Here is a 24,693-nt window from a genome sequence, read left to right as displayed (position 1 = left end):
CTTTTCAGGAGGAATTCAACTTCAGGGGAGCCACTCCCACCCTCCACAGGGTAGGCTCATGGCCAGAAACCAGAGATGCTTTTCTTAACCCCAAATGAGGCTGGGGGCCAAATCCCTGGGCTCTCCCAGCGGTGGGATTGCAGAAGCTGTGGCTACTTGTCTTGACACACCCCTAGTAACGGCTTCAGAACAAAGCTGATGAGCTGGTTTTCTTAGCTGGGCCCAGATGGGAGGATACGGTGCTCAAGAGCCTTGCAGCTCCCCTGGGTGGCTGCACAGAGACTGCGCGGAAAGCCCGAGCAGCCTCTGAGGGCCCCACTCAGACTTACGCCAACCCTCCTCTGTGTTTTAGCTCATGCTGTTCCCACATCAGGAGCACCTTCCTCTTTCCTTCCCAGCCACCCATCCTCGAGGACTGACTCAGGGTCTAGGCGTTTCACAAAGCATTCATTAACTACTCCTGCCCACTCTACTCTACTCTTGCTCCAAAATTCTAGAGCAGCGGTTCGGACCTTGGATGGGGGTGGAGGGCAATTGTGTCCCCGAGAGACATTTGGTAATGGCTAGAGATGTTTCTCATTGTCACAACTTGTTGGAGAGTGCTGCTGGCATCTCGTGGGGAGGGACCAGGGACGCTGCCAAGCACCTTGCAAAGCACAAGTCAGGGCCCTGCCGCAAACTTATCCTGCCCCAGTACCGCCCAGGTTGAGAAGCCCCGATTTAGGGCAGTAGCAGTCGGACGGTTAACACAATTTTGATCTCGGTGTTTTCTCTCCCGTATGTCTTTTATTGTATCATGCGTGAAAACCCTGTCTCCCCGAAAAGACCGTGAGCTCATGTTCAGTGCGACATGGCTCATTTACACCCCTGGGAAAGCCAGCCAGTTGTGGGCACAGTGGTGAGGGCTCTGGGCTCACAGGGTGATAGGCAGAGAGGCAGGCTTTCCAAATAACAGATTTGGCCACACCAGTGCAAGGCCTAGCTGCTGAATTTCAGCCCTGTGTAAGACTGAAATGGTTTGTGGGGGCATTCAGGCCTTGGGGGAGAGGACTTGGCTAGTCCTGGAGCGTTTCTTGCACTATACTGTCTTTTTCCAGACTCCTGGGGGCACCCCACCATCCACCAGCCACCATTAGCTGTTAGCTACATGAGCTCGTGCTTGATGGGATCTTTGTTTTAGCCCTTTGCCCCTGGATAGAGCTCCTCAGCCTTCATAGCTGGCTCTCAGAGATCAGGTCTGCAGGGACAGCAGGTGCTTCCCCCAGGAGCCCCAAAGACATGCAAACGTTGGATAAGAGATGAGATCGGCTTTGCACTTACCTGAAGCTTCTCAATCAGAGGCGAGCTCTTCACCTTGATTTTAGGAGGATGGCTTGCATTGGGTGGTGATTTCTATAGAGCAAACGGACCAAAACAGTCAAATGAGTGAGGTGAAGGGAGGTGGCGTCCTGGCTGGAGCTCACAAGGCACAGGTGGAAAAAGAGGGGCAGAAGCTGATTTCAACACTTTCCCACCTAGTTTCAGCTGCCCACTTACCTCGTCCGGGCCTGGGCCAGCGCAGGCTCCCCTCCGCCCCTCCCTCATCTCACAGCTAAGGAGACCACTTGAATCTATGAATCAGAGCAGGCAGGACAGCTGTCTGAGACACAGGAGGCCTCCTGTTCCAGGAAGGATGACTTCATGGTCATTAGGAGAGAACAGACTACATCTGAGGGAATGAGCTCCTCACCTCCTGACCTTCAGCAAAGTCAGCCGACAATAGGAGAATTCCAAAGAGAAAGGGCAAAATGGCCATTTGTTCTGTCTGCCCAAACAAAGCAAGAAACCACAGACCAAAGCTGAAACCTCACAGAGGTACAACTGAAATCCCTCCCTTGAACTAATGATATTTTGGAAAATCCCACCAATAGTCTTAGTTATAGATGATCATTCTCTGAAACATTGACTATTTGTTTTGATTACGCAGACATTTACTATCTACTATACTCTGTGTTGGGTTATCTGAAGGTGGCTTCTAGAAGCCGTCAATGGCTAATACATACATAGAAAACCATACATACATTCTGCTAGTTGGAGATATTTTTGTGATGAATGTACATCTGGAATCTTGTCTGTAGTTTATTTTATCAAAAGAAAAAAATGGACTCCTTGTTTTGTGTAAAATCCCTGCAACTTGAGTCTGGGTCCACAGATATATTGATCTCAACGTGCAGGAGTGATGACAGCGATGATGATGGTGATGGTGGTGACTTCCATGTGGTTCAGCCAAGGCCAAGGCAGAAACGGGACTTGCCTACAGTTTGGAGACCCATCCTATGTTCCCTGCCCCCACGCCCTAGTTTACCTGAATCATAAAAACAAGAGTAACACCCATCTCTTGGAAATATTCTGGGATATTTATTGAGCAAGATGATGGTACGTTAGTGATGGAAGGAGGAAGACTTACTCAACCGAACTCCTTGTGACCTTTTTAAGGCCCAACGTTGAAGGAGCGGCACAGTTTCCAGCTGGCACTCTGGCTTTGACAGGAGCTGGATGGGTGCCCCGGCTTCAGCTTCCTCACCAGGACCCAGGCAGGTGGGTTAGAATAAATGACTCTAGGGGTGCCTGGGGGGCTCTCTGCTCAGCGGGGAGTCTGTTTCTCCCCTGCCCATGTTCTCTCTCTCAAATAAACAATGAAATCTTTTAATAAAATGATTCCAAAGACTCCCGCTTGAAGATGCCTCTGACCCCATGAGTTTACACTCTCAGACATATTCCTAGAGCAGTCTCGCAAGGAGCCACGTGTCCCTGGTGAGTACAAAGAGCTTCCAGCCCCAAATTAGTTGTTTTAAATTTCTGTGCTTTATGGTAAAATTTCACAGGAGTCAGTATTTCTGAAGATACTGTTTTGGGAACTGCAGAAAGCGTTTTGCTGACAAAGCTCAGTTTATGTAATACCAGAAACGCTTCCCTTCCCCAAGCGACCACTATCTTCCGAAGAGAGTGGACATTCGGTAACGCAGCCCCTTCGCTCTAGGACAGCGCTGGGAACCCAGCTCAGGCTCCACAAAATCCTTGTTGATTTGAATTGAACCGCAAAGCGGGAAGACTCCGAAATTGCAGCTAGTGCAGTTCCTGGGTACGGCAGTAGGGGGCAGCATTTCCTTTGCCATTTAACACAGGACTCCAGGCAACCCGCTGGGCCTAGCACCCTTCTTGGAGAAAAACCCGCCTCAGGCTCTGCATGTATGTATATACGTCTACACGTGACGTTCCTGTAACGTCTAGAGGTCATGAAGCTGATTTTTCAGATGGGAGTGCTTTCCAGTCCTTCTTTGGCAGACGGCTGTACTCACGGCTCTTGTGGCTGGGTCCTCCAGAGAGGAGTCATCCCGCGGTCTCGGGCCTGAGCACGCCGGGGAGGGGCAGGAATGAAGAAGGGGTGGAAAGACCCTTCCCTGCAGTGAGCAGTCGCCTGACTGGGGCCCTCCCTGGAGGCCCCCCTCCGAGGCTTCGGGAATTAGGGCTCCTGCAGGCAGCAGCCTCCTTCCAGACCAGCCAGACAAGGCTGGTGGTTCTTTTTATTTCTACGTGATTTCCAAGGAGACGAGAAGTCATCCATCCTGGAAGCGATATCCTTCCTATGTGCAAGCAGCCTGTCAGTCCAGGCAGGACTTTTCTTCTAAAATCCACCCTTCCGTTCATAGAGAGCTTGGCTCTTACGGCCGTTTCACTGCTGGGTGATGCCTCATGGGACAAACCTGTAGACTGATTTCTCCCAGGGCCACTGAACTAACCTGACTCACTCTGCTTGTATTCCAGGGAATAAAATGTCCCCATCCAGCCCCCATCATCTGTCTGGTTAGTGTTCGAGTCCAGTTTCACAAACAAGGAAGCAGGCTCAGTGCAAGACAGGGGCTTCTCCAGGGCTGAGCCCAGGTCATCAGGGGACAGCCTCAGAGTAGGCTCCTAAGGGCCACGGCCTCCGCCTGCGGCCTGGCACAGACATCGAGCCCAGGGGCTGAAAGTCACGAGGGGAAGTTGACCTTCTGTAAAGAGAAGTTGTTGGAATGTATTTGGTATATTAACCAAATGACTCCATGAGAGTTCTTATCATAATCAGATCATAATGTTAGTGCTTGAAGAAATATCAACAAAAAAACTCAGGTTTTAAAAACTGTGTTTCTTGGGTTTCCCATTCTAGAAGAAGACCCTTATTCAGGGCCTGAGGGAGTAACCTCAGAGCAGCGGGGCTCTAGATGCCCCCACCCCACTCGACCACCAGCAGCAAAAAGTTTCTGCTTTCTCTGATGGACTTCCGTCTGTAAGCCGTGGGTGCGAAAGGTTTGAACACTGCTGCTCTGCTCCACACATTCACTACCCTAGTTGCTCAAGGTCACTACCACAGGTGCTCAAGGTCACACAAATATCTGGTATCTATCGTCAGGTTGCTGGTCCCCAAAAAGGAAGGGGACCTGGATGTAGGATTCGGGAACTGAGCTGTCTTTGGCCTCCTTGCTCTCTCTTGGGGTTGGCCTCCCAGGCTGACGAGAGAACATACAAGTTCATTTCTGGAGGACAGTGATGTGACCACAGTGAAGGTTCATGGGCTGCTGGGAGGGGGCGCAGAGAAGTCACTCTTACAGCTACGATGAGATAAATTAGGGTAGGTACATACCCCGTCTGAGAATCTATTGGTTGCCAGGATCTGTGATACCAGAGCCTTTCTTTTGTTGGTAACATTGGCTATTTATATGTGGGGGCGACGAGGCCTCTGTGTGCTCTGATTTTCTTCCAATGATTAGAGCAATAGCCAGAGTTTGCAAGGATAGCACGAAACCACGGCACTTTCTCTCACGAGGCAATTCTGCCTCACGTAAGTGTAACCTCTCTTTCCACGTGCCTTCTGCACAGGGAACATCATAGAAGTCGCACCTGGGGTGAAACCTAACTTTGACTCCCGAATCCGGCGTGGTAATACTCTGTGGCCGGTTTGTTCTCCTTGCGGAAATTCTCCGGCTTGGAAAAGAGTGCTCCGGTCCTAGACAAACCCTAAAGGAGGCTCCATGAGAAAGAGTGGAAAGGAACCTAGTGTCCGAAGGACTGTGGAAGCATTAAGAAGAGGAGCTTCAACCCTGAATCTCAAAGGGACCCATTCCCTGCACAGGTTTCAAGGTCTGAATGTGCGTGTTTCGTGCCCCCTCCTCCAAGAAGGAGAAAGCAGATCCGTAACCAGCATCCCCTGGGCCCTGGTACTTACCTCCTCACCATTCTGGCCCAGCTCTACCTTGGGGGGGAACAGGGGGAGGGAGCAGGGTGGTTTCCTTCTTGTTGGTTTACAGGCTGGTGTCTGGAGGGAGGGGGACAGACAGACACACAGAGAGAAAAAGAGAGAGAGCTAATCAGGCAACAGGGAGGAAGAGGAGGAAGTGGAAGCTGGTTTTAGGAATGTTCAGGGATGTCCGGAGAGAAAAGATGGAGGGACGGGTTGCGTGTCTCTAAGACTGCCCGCTAGCCATATACATTAATTCTGTTCCACTGTCCACCCCTTCTGACTTCTAGGCTCCTGGCCTGGTCCTTTTCTGCTGGAACATCCTCTTTGACTTGAGATTCACTGGCCTGAAACAACATCTCAAAATGACACCAGCTTCCAGCTTCCAGGCACTGCCAGCGTCTTAGATCAACACTATCTTCCTCACCCTTTATGACATTGCTGTACCCTCTAGAAATTAAAGACCAATTTTTCAGATGGGAAAACCAAAGCACCAAATACTGCACCTAAAAAAGCCTTGATAGCCTCACCCTTGTTTGCCCCAAGGGGCCATCGCCCAGCTTGGGGTATGTCTCCTTCCTGTCACTCCTAATGAGCTCTTCAGACTGCCTGACTCAGGAGAATCTAGCCCAAATCTCACCAGCATTGCAACAACCCTGTTTACAAGGTCTTCTCCTGCAGGATTGCCCTGGAGCCCGGTGCTCACTGGCTCTCTGTCCTTCCTGATCCCTGGCCTCCTGTCTGAATGCACTTTCCTGGGAGTTTTCTCTTCCTCTTCAATTCTCAATTCAGGATCTGCCCCCTCTCGCCTCGCTCCTGACTCCTGGACGCTGGGGCAGGAGCCGGCATGGGCAGCTCTGTATTCCGAGCCAGTCCAGGCCTGGCACAGCCAGGCCGGATAGAAGTCTCCCAGAGCGGGCGATCAAGATGGCAATGAATCCCGACTCCTGTGTTTCCAGCTCTCTGTGTCTGCCCCCCTCCCAGCCAGAGTGTAAGCCCAGCAGCCTGGCCACATTCCTCACATTCACAGGGACCCCTCTCTGGCTTCTCTTCCTAATTTGGTAATTACGGAGCCTCCTCCCTCCCTCTCCTCCGGGCCTGACCCAGACTTCCCCTTCCTCCAGCCCCCTCCCAGAAGAGGGGCTCAGAAGCCGCCTGACTCACCTCCTTTGCAGCGGCGGCCTGCTCCCTGAACCGCCCAGCCAGTTGGGCCACCGAGGGGGGCGCCGAGCCATCCACGTTGGCTCTGGACTCCGCCGATCTTTCCTGGCAAACCAAAGGGAAGCGAAAGTTAACGGGCAAATGTGCACTCGGCTCTCTCCGTGTGGCTCGTGGGTGCCACCCAAGGCCCTGTGCTGTGGCCACGAGCAGGGAATGGCTTGCAATTGGCCCCTGGCATCCAAGGATTTTAGAGACCATCCAGTCCACCACATTCAGTGCACACTGATGATGCGCTTGGCCTTGGGTCTGGCTCCGGGGGTCCCGAGAGGAATAAAACCGGGTCCTGGCCCGAAGGGGCACCTAGGGATCTGCAAAGTAGTATAAGCCTTGTGCTCCTCATTCTGCAAAGACCCAGCCTGGAAAGGGGTACATAGGGCACAGGAGTCTCCTTCCCTCGGTCAGAAGGGGCTTTCAGAAACGGGGGCTGGCATTGGAAAGCAGGGCTTTACGTGTATGGAACGGGGTAAGCAAATGCCCTTTATTGCATTTTGAACATGTATGTAGGTCTTGTCTTCTCTCCTTAAGTGAGTGCCTTGGACAAAGAGTGTTTGGTACCTATTTGTTGAATTAACCAAGAAATAATCTGAGGGGTGCGTAGCAGGCTGATGAAAGCCGGACCGCCTGGATTCTACTGGGCTGGCCCATCTCTGCCTAACTCGGTGACCTGGCCTAATGGCTTTCCCCTTCTGTACCTCTCCGTGGACTGAATGCTTCACTCTCTGAATGAAGGGCCGGACCAGGCCGGGCACACGGTGAAGAGCTTTCAGGGTTCGTTGTTATTACTACCAGCTGCTGGGTCCCTGCCTGGTGCATCTCTGCTCTCCACAGCGTCCTCACTGAGAGAAGCTCATCCCTTCCCCCTTCTGCTCCTTTTTGCTGAAGGAACTACCTGAAAGTCCGAGTTGGGCGACAAGCATGAGCGGCCCCTGCGGCCATCCCTCCCTCCAGGTGCCTCCAGGCTCCCCGATGCGACCAAGACACGCCCACCGGCCACTTGTCACCCCCAGACAACTCGGTGAGTCAGCGAGTGCTGTGAATGGCCATCTCGCTTCTGCCGTGTGGCGTGTGGCCTACATAACCACCTGGTCTCAGTGTTTTTCGAATGTCCAGTCCTAGGGGCGCCTGGGTGGCTCAGAGTTAAGACTCTGCCTTCAGCTCAGATCATTGATCCAGGGTCCTGGGACCGAGCCCTGCATCCGGCGCCTGCTTCTCCCTCTCCCTCTGCCTCCCACTCCCCCTGATTGTGCTCTCTGTCAAATAAGTAAATTTAAAAAAATCTTTTAAAAAAAATGTCCAGTCCTAGAGACATTAGGCTTTTGTTTTGGGGACCATGATGATAGCTGCAAACTTACCACTTCCCTCCTGACGTCTAGCCTGAAACTGGGATTTGGGCAGCAGCTGGCCTGAGAAAGCGCACCTTGGTCTCTGCACGGAATCGTAGCCCACAAACACAGGGCATGCTCCCCTGTCCGGGGCTGCAGGCCTGCCCCCTGTACACCACACACACATGCTCACGTTCACACACCCGTGTGCTGTGCAAACACACACATGCACACACACTTCCTAACCTTCCTTTTTGTGCTAGAAGCTGTCTCCAACCTTTCTTATTCAGGTGCTGCCTCCAAAGTGAATGTCACTGGTCCTGCTGGACCCTGGCTGGTTGGAGCAGGGCTGGGGCAAGCCCCAAGCCTCACTAGCCTCTTGCTGTGAAGGAAACGGGGCCGTGCTCTGAGAAGAAGGCTTTGTTTAGAGATGGAAAGGAACGGCTGGAACACAGACCTTCGGATCGGAGAACAGCCTGTTCTGGAGGAAAGACCAGTTCATCTTTACTGTTTCCTGCTATAATTCAAGGTCAAGCCCGTTCCAGCCTAGATACCCAGAGCTGACTTCTCATACAGGCGTGAAAGGATTCACCTCCATTCAGGGAGCCAGCGTTCCCCCTAATGCTGTGGAAAAGCGGGGGAGTCTGCGGCCCTCCCCGAGTCGTGCCCCGCTGGGCAGAGCTCACGCGACTACACCTGTCTGCCTTCCGCACCTGCCAGGATAGGAGTGGCCACAGGCAAACACCTTGTCCTTCGGCTATTACGGCCAGGCTTTGGGACAGTGCGATTAATGGAGCCACTCTTGGCAGAGACGCTGGGCCAATTGGTTTGTCCATCTGTCTGACTTCCTGCCCACATAGCAGGTCAGTCTCTCTGTCCGTGGCTATTTACTGCTCGGGTCCTGCTGACAGCGTACTTTACCTCAGCTTCGAAGGCACCAATCACTGGTGTGCAGGAAGATACATTCCAGATAAAAATAGAACTGTACAGGAATCAGAAACTCCTCCCTAACTTCCTCGTCTCGCAACGGGGCTTGGCAAGGGGCTCAGAAGTTATAGCACTACAAGGCTTCTGGAAGCATTTAGGGCTTAAAAGCTGGGTTGAAGGAAAGATCATAATACATCTGAGTTTGTTTTCCTGGAGCCCAGTGAATGGCTTTTCTTTAGGATGCCTAAGGACCCCAGAGCTTGCTGGAGCTTGGCAGATCCACTCACCACCAGCCCCTGTCCAGGCTCTTATTCTATGTTGTATAGAAGGCTGCCTTCTCCCAGCTGCCACACTGAAGCCCAGAGAGGGCAAGTAACTTCGCCAGAGTCACACAGTAGAAGCCAAATAGATAATCTAGGAGAAGCTTTACTCTAACACCTGATAATCCAGCAATGGGTATCGGGTTAGGTAGTACACTTTGTGAAGGTGCTTTGGAAACCGTGAAGTGCTGTATAAGAAGTGAAACTATTATTAGCCACTGGGTTGCACAGGTACAAAGGGAGAAGCTTGGCCTTGGAGATGGACAGAAGCCAAAGGCTCAGACTACTGGAGGCTTTGCCTGGGTTTCTGCCTTGCGATCCTGGCAGGTACAACTGCTAATCTCCCCCAGGTGGTTCAAAGGCACGCTGCCACCCCGCTCTGGTTACCGAGTGACTCCTCTAGCTTTCTGTCTTGGCCCTGAGGACGGTTTGGTAAGGCCACACTCTCACCCGGAGTGAGAAGGACTTCAACGTCCCTGCTAGTCCCAGACTTTCCTAGGACCCCGCAGCCTCCCCGGGATTAAGTGCTCTTTCTCTGTCCCCAAGATGTCAATAAGGCATTTAACACGGAGCCCAGAGTATAGAAAGTCCTTGTCGAAGGGCACTTTCCTCCCCCTCCCCACATCCGACTCAGCCTGCTGCGTCAGGGCCGTACCTGTTCCCAGAGTCGCTGACACCCTAACTTACCCCTTGGGACCACGCTGGTCACGGGCTCTCCCCGGCCTGCATCCAGACTGGGTCTGACTCACTGCTGAGACCTCAGCGTGTCCTTTCTTCTTGGGCCAACCTCTGTGTCTTCGATCTGTTTTCTGGACTCATCTCCCTTGGTGTCCCGCTTTAGCTGACACCCGTCTTTCCAGCCTGTGGATGCCCACTCCATTCTCCTGGGCCCAGATCTTGCCCACCAAGCCCTCCCTGCCACCACTGCAGCCTGGCTCTGCCAGCCAGCTTGGAAACCACTCCTGTGGCTCCTGTCTGACTCTGCCTAGGCCCGAAAAAAATCATCTCTGGTGTTTACTTTCCATTTCTATGGGACTTTCTTCTGAGAACTGAGGAGTCCCTGTGTCTGGACAGCATGGAACTTCCCCCAAGCTGTTGCCATGTTGAGTAAATACAATTTGCATGCTGCCGACCATGCACATAGTGGAACCTTTGTGTACAGGCCTGAATCGGGCTCTACCTACCTCCCTGGCTCGGTCCCTGTTTCTCCATTCTCCTCTTTGGTCCAAGGTCTGAGTATCTGACACTGTCTGGGCCCTGGATTAGGGAAACAAGGCACCGAGAGAGGCCTTTCCATCTACAGCTTGCAAGGAGAAGCAATGAGAGGACCAGCCCGGGGGCTGAGGAACCCCTGCTCTTGGCTGAAACGAAGGTTCTCCTGCTCACCAAATATGGAGTATGTTTGCTTCTTTGCTCTTCTAGAATGACGATGGATCTTAACACAGCCCTTTAAGGGATTCACCCTCTTCCAACATGACCATACTTAAACTGTCACTTCAAAAGGATCAGCAGACGGCCTCTCTGGGATGCCACAACAGTTCCAGAGTTTTCCTTTACACTCCTACCTCATCCCTGACTCTTCTCTTCACCCAACATCCAGCCATTACCATCCTGGGATGATGCAAATGGCACTGGCCCGGGAACCAGGAAGGCCCATTTGACCTGCCCACACTCTCAGAGCACCTGCTATGTGGAATCACTATCCTTACGGCACTTGGTACACTTGCTGTGACTCTCACAACACCTCTTCCAGAAGAAGAAACCACCCGAGTTGCTGAGTAACTTGCTATTCAAGTCAGGAAGCGCCAGCACCAGACTTAACCTACATACCAAAGCTCCAGCTCTTTCCAGACCAACATGCTGAGTACCTCTAGACCTTTCCTGGAAGGGTTCTCTTACTCGGTCATTAATATATTCTGTCATCAATAAACACCTGCTGTTCTAGGCCCTGGGTGTAACAGTAAACAAGACAGAGTCCTTACCCTGAAGCAGTTGCTCTCCAGGAAGGGACACAAACGACAAACATATACGCAGCTAAACAAGATGACTCGTTAAATGCCAAGGAAGAGCTAAAATAGGCCATTTTATCTCTGGGGGTGCGAGAAGACATTTATGAAGAGGGGTCATCTGAGTTAAATCCCGGCTGGGGAAAAGATGGGAAGGAAAACTCTCCTGAGCAGAAAACAGACGTAAACAAAGGCTGAGGGCCAGAGTGACAAGCACGACAGAGACACGGTGTGTCCATGAGACGAGGGAGGTAAGCCTGAGAGGCAGCCTGGGGGCCACACTGGGGGAAGCAATTTGTACTTTATTCTGAGGACACAGAACGCCATTCGGAGGGTTTCAAGGAGGGCCGTGAGCCGGGTCACACACAAGAGGCCTTCTGGAGGCCGGATGGGAGTGGAAGCGGAGAGGCCGGGAGAGAGCTTCTGCAGACGGTCTGCTGGGCGCTAGCGGTGGGGTAGCCAGGCTCGCGGCAGGCAGGGGTCAGAGGGGGGATCTGGGGGCAGGACAGTGCAGAATTACTGATGCACTGGGTCTGGGGAACAAGGGAAAGGAGCGGCCAAGGACGACTCCTGAAGTCTGACTGGGACAATGGGATACAGGGGTATTTTTTCCTGGGTTGGGGAGAGAAATGTGAGTAAGGGTAGACAGGGGACGAACAGCTCTTTCTTGGTCGTGAACGTTTGAAACGTTTGCATCCATCCAAGTGGAGAAGCAGTAGAGGGAGCCAAAAGTAACCAAGTCTGGAGCTCAGAGGAGGCGTCCGGGCTGGACACAAAACTCGGAAAGCCACTCGTTAGAGCTGGGATTCGCAGGCACGGGACTAGATAAAATCAGAAGGTGCACGGAATAGGGAAAAGAAGAGTCCACAGACTGAACTCTGGGCCGTGTCCTTATTAGCACCGAGCTGGCTTTCGCTCACAAAGGAGAGGCCGCCGGCCTGGCTGACGTTTGCCTGCAGACCGCAGACGGGATGAGTCGGGACCAGAAGAGTTCTGGGGCTCAGGTGACAGAGGGTAAGAAATCCTGGGATGTCACTGGACTGAAAAAACGTTGCGTCCATCCCCCGTGCTGTTGAGTCCCTTCTTGACCATTTCTTGAGCTCCTACAGACATCGCAGCAGGCATGGGGATACCCGTGGTGGCCCTTACGGGGTAAATGGCCTTTTTTTGGAGGAAGTGGCATTGGAGAGGTGGAGGAGGGGAAGAACGGCCATAAGGTGAGGCAGAGGAATAGAAACGGTATGTGGGAACGCTGCTCAAATATTTCATGTCAGCCCAAAAAAGTCCCCAATATCCCCTACCTGCCCATTTGTAGGGATCTGAAAATAGCAGGTCCTTGGGCTCTGAGATTCTCTCCCGGGGAAACCCAGGTAGGGGACTGTGCTCACATGAAGGTCTCACAGACCCCTGCCCCGGGGAGTGCATCCCTCCTGAGGACCTTTAAGGGCTTCCCACTTCCTCCCAGGATGTGGCTGAAACCCAGCAGGGTGGACAGAGTTTAGCAGCCCTGGGTCAGGGGGACACACTACTGATGTGTTAGTGGTCAGTAGTAGCCCACAGCCTTCGAAACAGTGTAGCCCACAGCCTCAGGTGCGTGGCAGGGCATCCAGGCAGGGTCAGCAGGGCTCATGGTGGTGACACGGGCTGGGTTAGGGCCCAGGTGTGTTCCCGGGTCACAGCAGGGACAACAGAGAAGACAACAGAGAAGTGGTACAGCGCTGGTCATCCCGAGTGCCATGACAGTGATAGGACCTTATAAATGTCATTTGGGAGATAAGATAAGTTAAATTTCTCTATCAAACCCATTACCTATTGGACAAGCACAAGCAAAACACATTTACTTTGAGTCTGGTAGAGCTGGGGGTGCAAAGGGCCAATTTGATAGAAGTGGAAAGAACAACGAATTCAGAGTCAAATCTGGGTTCTCATCTTGGCTTTCAAGCGTACTGGTCGTGGGTCTTGCTGACCCCAATTTCCTCATTTGTAAACAGAATTCCAACCCAATATGCAACACGTGCCCTGTTTCCTGGAGGCTGTGCCATCATTCTCCCATAGACACCAGGAAGTGGCTAGAATCCCCAGAGTCCCCACAAGATTTAGAATTAGCCCTGTCAATCCCTGGAGGAGTGCACAGCTGACGATGTCTCAGGCTCTAGGTGGGGCAGTAGAGCGCAAAGCTCAGGCTTGGAGCCAGACTGCCTGGGTTCAAATCCTGGCTCTGCATTTACTAGTTCTGTGGCTTTGGACAAGTTACCTAGCTTTTTTGTGCCTCAGTTTCTTTTTTTTAAAGATTTTATTTATTTATTTGAGAGAGAGAAAGAGAGAGCGAGCAAGGGCATGAGTGTGGGGGAGGGGCACAGGGAGAGGGAGGAGCGGTTTCCCTGCTGAGCAGGGAGCCGGATGCGGATGCGGGGCTCGATCTCAGGACCCTGGGATCATGACCTGAGCCAAAGGCAGACGCTTAACCAACCAGCCTCCCAGGCACCCCTTTTAGTACACATGTTGCTGAAGTGAGCACTGTGCCTCAGTTTCTACCTGTGAAATTCGGATGATGATGGTAGCACCCATGATATATGGTCATTGGAGGGATTTAAGGAGTTCATGCATGTAAAATGCTTAGAACAGGGCATGGCATGAATCGTTAGCTGTTACTAAATGCTGGCTATTTAGTGGCTCCCCTGAATATGCCAAGGGGTGTCCAGGGTCTCTTCTAGTCTACTCTTGCTCTCCCATTCCCTTTGGGTCACTGAAGCCTCAGGGGGAGCCCGGGCTGGCTAAGATGTGCTCCCTGCTGTTTCCTGCCATCTGTAGCACAGGAGTGGGGCCATCTTGACTCAGCCATTTTAGTTGCCTATCTTATTACCAAGGCAGACTCTCAACAGACACTCCATCACTGAGTGTTGAAACCATCACTGGGAAACTGATGTGCCCAGTAATGAGCGATCGGAACAGTACACAACGCTAAGTTTAATTTTACGCTTCTTAGGGTCACGACATAGGTCATGAATACATACACATCCCAACTGTCCAAAGCTCTGTGTCAAATCAAAACAGGTGGATCAAATATCAAGTCCATGGCCACTCACTGATGAATGGATAAGCAACTGGGGCATACCCATGTACTGGACTCTTACTTGGCCATGAGAAGGAATGAGTATTGATCACGCTACAATGTGGATGAACCTTGAAGACATGATGCTTGCTCAGTGAAAGAAAAGCCAGTCCCAGAAGACCACACATTGCATGATTCCACTCATACGAAATGTCCAAAATAAGCAAAACTAAGGAGGCAGAGAGTAGGTTCCTGGTAGTAATAGATGACTCTGTCATAGATTACTACAGAGTGGTGGTTGTGCAGGGCTGGAGGGGATGGGAAGACAAGGAGGTGGGCTGAGTGCTAAGGCGTATGGGGTATCTTTTTTGGTGAATGTTATAAAATTGGCCATAATGATGGTTGCACAGTTCTGTGAATATACTAAAAAACATCGAATTTTACCCTTTAAATGGAAGAATTGTATGGGATGTAAATTCTCTCTCGACAGAGCTTGTTGGCTTGGGGGTGAGAGAGGCCCGTGGAGAGAAGCCAGCTCTGTTTCTATGTTCCTGACTTCCCTTCCTTGTGCTCAGCACCCTCCACCCACAGCTCCGGCTTCCCCAGGCTCCCAGCATGCCTTGCAGCTGCAGCCCATCTAGGAGGCTCTTCCAACTTGCTGCTGGAGGGGCTGATTATGCAATCAGGTGCCTTATAGGTTTGCGACGAGGACAGAACGAGCTGGATGTCAGGCACCCAGTGAGGGCCTGACGCTTAGGTGGCACTCAATTCACGGTCGTTCGCTTCTTTACTCAGTGAATATTTACTGAGCACCTTTCCTGTGCCCAGCACTGACTAAGTGTGGGGATATAAAGTTGAAAGTTCATGGACCTGGAGCTCAAGGAGCTGCTAGTTTAGCTGAAAGACAGAATAATACAATTACCATACTGCCGAAAGACCGTGGCTGTAACGGGACTGTATGTCCCTGCAGTGGAAGCTTAGGAGAAGGGGCACTTAGGTCGTGTGAGTAAATCAGGGAAAACTTCACGGAGGAAGTGATGCTTAAGCAACCTTGAAGGGTAAATAAGAGCTTGGCAGGAGGGACGGAGGGAGTGGGGGGGAAGGGGGAGGAGGTCATATCAGGCACAGGGGATGGACAGGCAGGTGCAAAGTGTCAAAGCGTGGAAAAATGACTATGTCTTTGGGAAATGTTAATTGGTTCAACATGGTCTAAGTGGAAAGGGAATGAAAGAGAGGTAGAGAGATAGAAAGATGTGGCTTGTCCAGGGGGGAGGCATAGCCAAGTTTTAATTCAGGCTCTAGCACTTACGTCTTAGCTGTCTGGGTGACCTCGCGCAAACCTTGATGTCTCTGAGTCTCGATTTCATTACCTGTACAATCAGGTTGGTAATCCCTGTCTCACTGTGTTGTGATGAGGAGGACAGGAGGTGACAGTGGCCCTCAAAGCCAACACCTGCTGTGACCGTCCTCCGTGCTAGACCCACACCTCCCGGGACGTGCTCAAGAAAGCCGCGGTGCTGCAGCCGTGCTCGGGAATGTGGACCTTATTCCCCAGGCGGGGGTGAGCTAATACCACATCGTGATGGGGGAGCTGTAAGATTTGCCGTGTAGGAGGAACCCTCTGGAGGCAGGGGGTACGATGGCACGTACTTCCACCCATTCTGCAGCCCTCGGGCGATGAGAAGGTTCTGCCGCTGCTCTTCGAAGGCGGTGCTGTTGAAACAGAAAGTGTGTTTCCATCGTCATCTTCCTTCTCCTCTCCTCCTCTTCTTCTCCTGCTCCTGATCATGACTATTGCTTGTTACCACCTCATGCAGGGAGCGCTGGGAGGCTGGCTGGCGAGGACACTATGCAGGTCCTGGGCATGGTCTTGGATCTGCCCCTGTTGTTGTGTGACTTTGGTCAACTCACGTGGGCTCTTGAAGCTTCGGCCTCCTCATCTGTACAGTGGGGATAACGCCTGCCTCACCCTCCTCACGGGGTGGTTGCAAGGCTCTACGGACGAGATGGTGAACGCACACTGGGTGAGGGGAGACAGAGAGGGCCACGATGGGTACTGCCTGCACCCCAGAGTTTATGGGCTACTGGGGAACGTATTTCAAGTGTGATAGATCTGCATGGTAGGCAGAATAGTGGCCCCCAAAGATGTCCGCATCCGAATCCCTGGGACCTGTGAGTGTGGCATGTTCTGTGACAAAGGGGAACGAAGGTAGCAGATGGAATTAGGGTGCTAATCCGCTGCCCTTAAAATAGGGAGATTGTCCTGAATGAGCTGGGCGGTCCCAGTGCAGTCAGGAGGCTTCCTATGTGGCAGAGGAGAGTGGCGGGGACTGAGCTTCCGAGCGAGTGAGGCTGTGGGGAGGGCCCAACCCATCCCCGCTGGCCCTGAAGGTGGAGGGGCCGCAGCCGAGACAGGCAGGCAGCCTCAGAGCTGGAAACAGAAAGGAAGCAATTTCTCCCCCTAGAGTCTCCAGAAGAAACACAGCCCTGCCAACAGCTTGATTTTAGTGCAATGAGACCCATTTCACACTTGTGACCCGCAGACCTGCAAGGTGACAGACTGCTACTGTTTAAGCTACAGTTGGCTACATTGGCCATGGCCGTGGGGAAGGACCACGGCGAGCCGGCCAGGGCTTGCTGAGCACCCGCTCACCGTGCTCTCTGAGCTGTGGGCACCCTGCTCTCACTGGAACCCACATTTGGTGGAGGGACCAGTAGTGAACAAATGAGCAAGTGAATGCAGAGTATGGGAGTGGTGCTAATGCCCTGAGTGGTCTGCCAGAGAGAGGGGGTGCTGGGGACGCCTTCTGTGCGTGTGGTCACAGGACACCTCCCTGAGGAGGAGGAGAAGGGGGAAGAGGTGACACTGAGTTGAGGATGCTGTGATTGGAGAAGGCCAGGGTGAAGAGCACAGGCTGGGCACCACCCTGACCAGAGGCATCGGGAAGGCTTCCAGGAGGAAGCACCAACCTGGCCAAGCTTGAGGGATGAGCATAGCTGGTCCCTCTCCCACCAAGGGAGCAGTGTGTGTGAAGGCAGCGAGGCCTCTTAGAAAGCACAAGAGGTCCCCAAGCCTGGTGCAGGGCTTGAGGTGTGAGGGATGAGGGGGCTGGAGGGAAACAGTGGCCAGACTGGGAAGGGCCCTCTCAGCGGGGACCCTGTTCTATGGGCCTTGCAAAGTCATCAGAGGGTTTTAAGCGAAACCACGGGATTTATTTTGATGTTCCCTCTGGCTGAGAAATAGATGGACTGGGAACAGGGGCCCAGTTTGGAAGCTGTTGCCATTGTGATAAAAGGCGGACAGTGAGGACACGGGCAGCCCCTGCCGCCCGCAGAGGTGGTCCTGAGAGACGCTTTCACGGGGCCAGGCCTCTTGCTGAGTCTGGATGTGCCAAGGGAGACAGGGGGTGCATTTGGGAAGAGCAAACGTGGAGGAACAGGAAGGGGGCTGAGACCCTGAGAAAGGTCGAGGGCCGACAACTTCCTGGGGCAGTGGCCAGGGTGAAAGAAAGTCTGGTGACAGGGGCCGCAGGGTCTTGAAGGTCAGGAGTCCGCAGACACGGGTTTGCAGTTGTTCGGTGGCTGGCGTCATGAGGACCCTCCTGCCACCCTGCAGCCTCTAGCAGAGGCTAGCTGGCAGGTGCTTTCTAAAGGGGTAGGGCGGGAACTGGAAGTGTCTACAGCCCACGTTTGTGGGTAAAGGAAGAGCCTCGAGAGGCAGAGTTGGTGGACTCAGCCACCCAGAAGATGTACATGAGTCCCCACCACACGGCCGAGACTCCAGGGGCTCACGGGTGAACGGACTGGTGGGAGCTTAGGTCTGCTGGCCTTGTAGGACAGTGAGCATGAGGACTTTGCAGAGAAGAGAACAGGACTCAATGGTGACCATGAGCAAGACATCGCTTGGGAATTCGTGGCTGTCTTAAGTAAGGATGGCTTTAGAGCCATCGGGCTGGGGCCCACATTCTGCTGATCTCAGGAGTCTGCTGGACTAAGGGGATGCTGGCCTGCACTGGGAAGGGACCATGGGGACAGGACTCAAAAGCAAGTTAGGAGAAAGGATTACAAACCAGGATGGGGGACTGACCAGGTGGCACGGGGAGGAGCCAGAATCCTGTCCAGGTCGCTGGCTCTGGCTGCCGGTGCACAGGGGTGCCCTTTCCAGAGAGGGGAGCCCGGGGACGAGGGGAGCAGGACTGTGAGAGGCAGGGCTGGCCCTGGGAGGGGAGGGCACCCAGGAGGGGCAGGGGACAGCCCCCCGGCCCAAGTGCCTGCCAGGGATTTCTGGAGGCAGAGGGACCTGGGTTTGAGACTTGGCTCCTGCTACAAGGTGACGGTGAGCGAAGGTTGTAAAGAGATGGAGAAGGGGCTGGGGTGAGGACGTGGCCTCCAGGCTGGGCTCTCCAGGCCACTGTCACCTCGCCCCCCGCTCCTCCCACAGTGGGATGGAGGAGCAGATCAACCCCAGCCTTGTCCATCAGGCGGCCTCTGAACCGCGGAGCTTCTTGTCATTTTTGTTCTTTCTTTGTAGGGCAAAGCGGGGAAGTGTGATGGAAGTGACTGCATGGCCTGTAGGGGTGATTTAGGGGGCTTTCCCCCTCTGAGGCTAGCAAATCAACCTGTTATCCTTGGCTCTTCAAAGTAAGTTCACAAACGGCCTGTCCCGTGCTCCTCTCACGCTGCTTAGTCCCATAGTAAAGCTGATTTCACTGAGAGCCCCTCGAAGACTGAGGGGTGGGGTGGACGCCAGGGAGCCGCCTGGGGTAGCTGCGGCCACCTGAGCCACCGCGTGAGTACCCCCGCGGGAGCCATTTCTGCTTCCCGAGTGGGAGTGACAAGCAGTCAGAGTGTGTCCTGGGGTCTGGGACATTTGTCCTTCGGGCCGCAGTGGAAAGCCGAGACATACCTTCTAAGATTAGAACAAGTCACCCAAGGACCCGGGCCTGCGTCCCAGTCAGCTGCGGCCTCTCCTGTTACAGCAGCCCGCCTGGCCTCCCCTCCTCCCTCCCAGTCTCAAGCTGGACTCCCCGCAGGGAGCCCCTCTGGACGCTCTGTGGCTTGGGTCACCATGGGCAGGCCGCACTGCTGGGCCCTCTGCTCCCTCCTGTTGTTTCACCACATCTAGGACTCATTCGTTCATCCATCCACCCATCCATCCATCCATCCATCCATCCATTCTTCCTGCGCTGGGATATAACAACGAACCAGAGGACCCTGGTCCTTTCCTCATGGAAGTTAGTGAGGGAGCCATGCATTCAACAACCATCCTTAGTTTTACGCCCAGCGTATTGTTCATCAGGGCAGAAAATGATACAAAGGGAAAGGAGCGGGGGGAGTAAGTAGAAGGGATGCAAGCAAGGTGTGTGTGGAAGGGAGGGGAGGGAGTAGCCAAGAGCATTCTGAGTGGAGATGATAAAAAAGCCAAGGAACCAGAACAGGTGTTTGAGGAAATGAAAGGAGGTTGGAGCTCAGAGAGCTGAGCCAATGCCCACAGTCTGCAAGGTTGCCTCCTTCTGCTGTAATCTCTGGGCTCAGGGACCATATATTATTCATGTTCCTACCCCCACCCACTGCCTGGCCCATAGTAAGTGCTCAGTAAATACCAGTAAAGGAATGAATGAAGAAATGAAGGGCACGGCAGGATTGACCAACAGCACTGGGCTGACACTGTGCAAGCTTGTTAAATATAGATCAGGACCTTGAAGTGAAAATGGAAACAAGAGTGTCAGCCAGGGTAGACTCTGGGCGTACCACACTTGAATATTTTCATTAAGGCTCATTGACTCACCCAGGGTCACTGGAATAGTAACCAGAGGGCAGAGAATGAGATCTTCCTTGCTGGATCTAATACTTAGCAATCTGAGCCCCGGTCTTTACCTGGAGCTAGGCAAGGCATCATAATTTCAGGTTCCCATCCCTGGGTATCTGTCATCTCCAGTTTTAATAACCTTAATTTATCCTAAAACATGACACACCTAAAATGTACTTAAAATGCGTCTATTTCTGTATCCAGAGTGGTTGAATCTTTGTGTTGGCTGTTGATATTTTCAGACACATTTCACCAAGGGGCAAACTGAGGCAAAAGGAGGCATGAGTCCCCTGTCAAAGTAGAGGGATATCTGCCCCAGTGGATCTGAAATCCACAGCCCTGGTCTGGGCTCTGCAGCTGTCCTCCACGCCTTTGCTGCTGGGCCGCTCTACGCAGAAGTCCCCAGTCTCGGGTGCCTCAAAGTCGCGCTGTGCATGGGCCAGGCTCTACCTGCCCTAGGAGCCTACTCAGCTGGGATGGGGCCAAAGGGGTCTTGAAGCTGTTATGTAATGATCGCTCCTATCTCCTCTTGCCACATCCATCAAAGAAGAGAAAAGAAGACTGCCAAGTTGAGTGCAGTGGCTTCGCCTGAAAGGTCTGTTGGGTTTTATAGAGCAAAACTGTGGCCTCCCTGGCGTGAAAAGGGGAGACTGGAAGGGTAGAGAGTCTGGCCTTCAGCCTGCAGAGGCTTGTCGATGGCCAGACCTCTCTTTTACCTCTGCCCTTTGCTCTAGCTGCTCCCTTTGGGCCTGGGGCTGATTCACAGTGGGAGGGTCCCCTCCAGGTGCCACCTGAGAGCACTCCAGGACAGCAGTCCTACCTGAGTCCACACCTGCATGCAGGGATTGCGGGGCTGCTCAGGTCCCCGCTGTACCCAGCACTGTCGACACTGAGTGACCTATCCACGCCTGCTACCATTGCTCACATGTCTCTCTTTAGAAACTGGTTTTTGATTAGTAATAGTAACCTTTTGCCATGTATTTTCTCCACAGTAATAAAGCAGCTCATCTGCTGAATCTTTATCATGCCAGGGGCTGTGTCAAGATCATCTCTTCCAATTCTCACGACATCCCTGGGACATGGGTTTTGCAATCACCTCCAATTTGCTGGTAAGAACACAGAGAGCTCAAGTCATTGGCCCAATACTGCACAGCTCCTCATGGCAGGCTTAGCATGCACGCGCAGATGCTCTATGAAAGCCTGTGTTCCTAACCATGATACCAATCTGCCTCCAGCAGAAGAGCATTTGGGAATTCACATTTTGGGATTAAAAAGTACTCATCAGGGGCACCTGGGTAGCACAGTCGTTAAGCGTCTGCCTTTGGCTCAGGGCATGATCCCGAGTGTTCTGGGATCTAGCCCCACATCAGGCTCCTCCGCTGGGAGCCTGCTTCTTCCTCTCCCACTCTCCCTGCTTGTGTTCCCTCTCTCGCTGGCTGTCTATCTCTGTGAAATAAATAAATAAAAAATCTTAAAAAAAAAGTACTCATCAAATTCGGCAATAATAAGACAGACAACCCAGTAAAACAAATGGGCAAAGGATTTGAACAGACACTTCAGCAGAAAAGATATATGAGTGGCTAATAAGCTTATTAGTGATTAAGTAAATGCAAATTAGAACTGCAAAGAGACACGACTACACACCCACACGACGGCTAAGATGCAACCAACTGACGATACCAAATGTTGGGGAGGCTACGGAGCAACTGGAATGCTCATACCATTGGTGAGGATGCTAAATGGGACAGCCACTTAGAAAAATACTTTGGGAGCTTCTCATCAAGTTAAATGTACACTAACTGAACAGCCCAACAATCCCACTCTTAGGTATTCGCCCAAGAGAAATGAAAACATATGTCCACATAAAAACTCGTATGCAAATATTTAGAGCGGTTTCATTATTAATGGCCCAGATCTAGAAACAACCCAAATGTCCATCAACTGGTGAGTGGGTAAACAAACATATTGTGTGTTGTATCACAGAATACTACTCAGCCAAAAGGAATGAACCTGTGATACGCACAACATGGATGAATCTCGAAAGCAGCATGCCAACGGAAAGAAGTCAGACACAAAACACTGCCAGTATGATTCCATTTACATAGTATTTTTAAAAGGCAAAACTCTAATGACCGAGAGCAGATCACTGATTGCCTGGGACCAGGGGTTAGAGATAGAGGATTGACTGCAAAGGGTACAAGGGAACTTTGGAGGTGATGGAAATGCTCTACCCCTCTATTGTGATCTCTATCTTGTGGTGGTAGTTACATGACTGTAGACGGTTGTCAACACATCAAATCGTACCCTTAAAATAGGTGAATTTTACTGTGTATAAATTTTACCTTATGAATGTGATAAAGCAAACAAGAATGGTGAAGAAAGCACAGAATTCAAAGCCTGACAAGCCCAGGGTTTTTACCAGCACGGGTGGGGAAATCTCAGGCAATTGACTTCCTGCTTAGAGTCTCATCTGTAAAATGTGGAGAATAACAGCCCCTATGGGGTCCTGGGGATGCTAAGAGCTGGTGTTTGATCAGACAGTTTGGGTTCAGATCCAAACCCTGCCTCTTACTAGAAGTGTGATCTTAGGCAGGGCACTTAACTTCGCTGAGGCTCAGTTTCCCCGCTTGTAAAATAAGGCTTATCTCATCTGACTACATTATATTATTTGGATTATAGAGCCCAGAGGAGGTAATGCACATAATTCCTGGCACGTGATAAGCTTTCCCTCACATTGTTGTCACCTAAGGCACTGCCTGCCACACGGTAGGTGGGAGTTGCAACGCAGACTCGCTTGCACTCCTTACAGGGACGCCAGGCTGCTGCCAGTTGGTGTTGAAGAATTGCAAGGGCTGGGAAGGGATCTGCTGCTGCCAAGTCATTTTCATTCTCATCCTGCAGAACAAGTTGGCAGACCAGGTGGGTTGGCACTGCATCTTAGTGTCAGGGGAATTTACAAACGGGAATGTTCTGAATCGCGCAAAACAGCAGACTGGCTAACTCAAGTGTGATTCTGGACTCCAGCCACAAACAGCCTAACTCACAGCAGGGCCAATCCTGTGCTGGGGTCGTGTGGATGTCCCTGGGATGTGGAGGGGCGTAATGGGGGCAGGACCAGCCACCAGAGAGAAGCTTGCTTCAGGCTTCTGTAGGTGGGGAAGGGTCTTGCCTTTCACCCAGGACCCTGCATCATGAAGGGGCCATAAAAGGAAAGCCCCATAGCCAGAGCGGGAGGGTTGTGCCTGCCCCTGCAGGTCCAAGTCTGACCAGGACAGTGTCTCAAGTGGGAGCAGATGCTGTTTGGGGCTACCATGGGGGAATGGCTTGGGCCGCTCTCTGGGGAACATGCTTGGGTCCAGACGGTGCAGGGAGTGGGAAGAAGGGGTTAAGTTTCTGGGAGGACATGCTCTGTCCTGCAGAAGGGAAGATCCAGATGAGTTATTTCAAGAGCTGAGCAGCCTGGGGGTGGGGAGGCCACTGATCCAGCAGCCAGGGGAGCTGTGTGAACTCTCCACCCCTCCCTGCCCTTTGGTTCCTCATTTGTGAAATGAGGGGCTCGCTAAGGCCCCTTGAGCTAGCTCGCTCTTTATTTTCCACGTTCACACCACTATGAAGAACACCGGGAACACTCAGGTTCTCTTTCTTGTGTAGATAGCAATGTTGGTAAGCAGCCTAACTAAGTTTGGGCAGAACCGTAGCAAACTGCCAGAAAGCTCAGGAATCCCAAGGAAATGCATGGTACACCTTGCACAGCTTTACATACGGCTCTTCTCCTCTTCCCGAGGAAGAGTCCAAGAGGGGGACCCTCTCCCACTCTCAATCCAGGAATCAAATGTGTAATTCGGTATAATCCCTACATTCCAATTTAACAAGCCAGGGTCAGTGAGTCTTTGGGCAAGAAGAGTCTCAGAACAGCAAGGCGGCATGGCTCAAACAGCCGAGGAAGGGTTTAGCACTTAAAGAGAAAGTGGGTGAAAACCCAGGAACAAAGAACAACCCACACACTGGATACCGGGGTACAAGGCTGGGAGAGTCACAACAGTAAAGGGGGAGTCATTGCACACAGAGGGCTAGGTTCCTCCCTATGCTGCCGCCCAGCCGGGCAGAGAATAACCCTCACTCTGGTTTTCTTTTACAGTGTATGTATTAGGGAGGTGATACAAAGAAGTGAGGACAGCTTTGGTTTTCTTTCCTTCATGCCCCTTAGCATGTTATCTGCCTGCTGTCTGCCACACAAAGGGACAGGCTCAGTGCCTGGGCCAGATCGAGAGCATCGCAGGTCTGAAGCAGGAAGGCTTGAGGCAGGATCCGGGGCTGTAAGAATGAATGGGCCCGCAGGGGAGCCCTGGGGGCGATGCGGATCCACTGCATGGGACGGAGGAGGGCTGTCCCTTTCCACAAGGGGCTCCCAGGTTCTGAGCAGAAGGGTCCTTCCAGTGGTGAGCGCACAAATATATGGATCCCAGCCCAAGAAGCAAATACAGGGCTCAAGACACAAATAAACCAACCCCCTCCTGCCATCCTCTCCTCGGCATCTGTTCCGCCCCCACCGCCTGCACACAAGAAGGCTCTCTGTAGACACCAGCCAATCTGCTCATCACCTAGATATCTGGGCAGATGACTCATAGGATGATTTGGTTTTTCTTATTGACAACGGAGCTGTGGCATCCCAGGCAATACTTAACCCCCTCATTCCAGCACACCCACATGCACCTGCTCACTGACTGCAGGGAGCCCGGGATGGCTGTTGCTACGGCTTTTCCAGGAGAGATGGCTCCTCTC

At 52.5% G+C, this 24,693-nt stretch overlaps 1 protein-coding gene across 2 annotated transcripts in view; it reads right to left on the bottom strand.

Moving 5' to 3' along the window:
- The window catches only part of RCSD1 (RCSD domain containing 1), a 67,871-nt gene that overhangs the window by 13,756 nt on the left and 29,422 nt on the right, over positions 1-24,693 (bottom strand). Inside the window, exons 1-4 of one of the 2 annotated variants that reach the window (XM_026509453.4) lie at positions 15,753-17,069; positions 6,419-6,520; positions 5,243-5,332; positions 1,321-1,392 (exon numbers count right to left, since the gene is read on the bottom strand). In XM_026509453.4, coding sequence (XP_026365238.1) covers positions 1,321-1,392; positions 5,243-5,332; positions 6,419-6,520; positions 15,753-15,848 — 360 coding nt within the window. In that variant the 5' untranslated portion in view covers positions 15,849-17,069. Of the gene's footprint in view, positions 1-1,320; positions 1,393-5,242; positions 5,333-6,418; positions 6,521-15,752; positions 17,070-24,693 lie in introns of those variants that run through there. The other variant, XM_044387952.3, reaches the window with a different exon arrangement.

The sequence above is a fragment of the Ursus arctos genome, unplaced genomic scaffold, assembly GCF_023065955.2.
Source record: "Ursus arctos isolate Adak ecotype North America unplaced genomic scaffold, UrsArc2.0 scaffold_2, whole genome shotgun sequence".
NCBI classification, from domain to species: domain Eukaryota; kingdom Metazoa; phylum Chordata; class Mammalia; order Carnivora; family Ursidae; genus Ursus; species Ursus arctos.
Note: the sequence above shows the minus strand (reverse complement) of the source record. Positions and strands in the feature narration are given on the sequence as shown.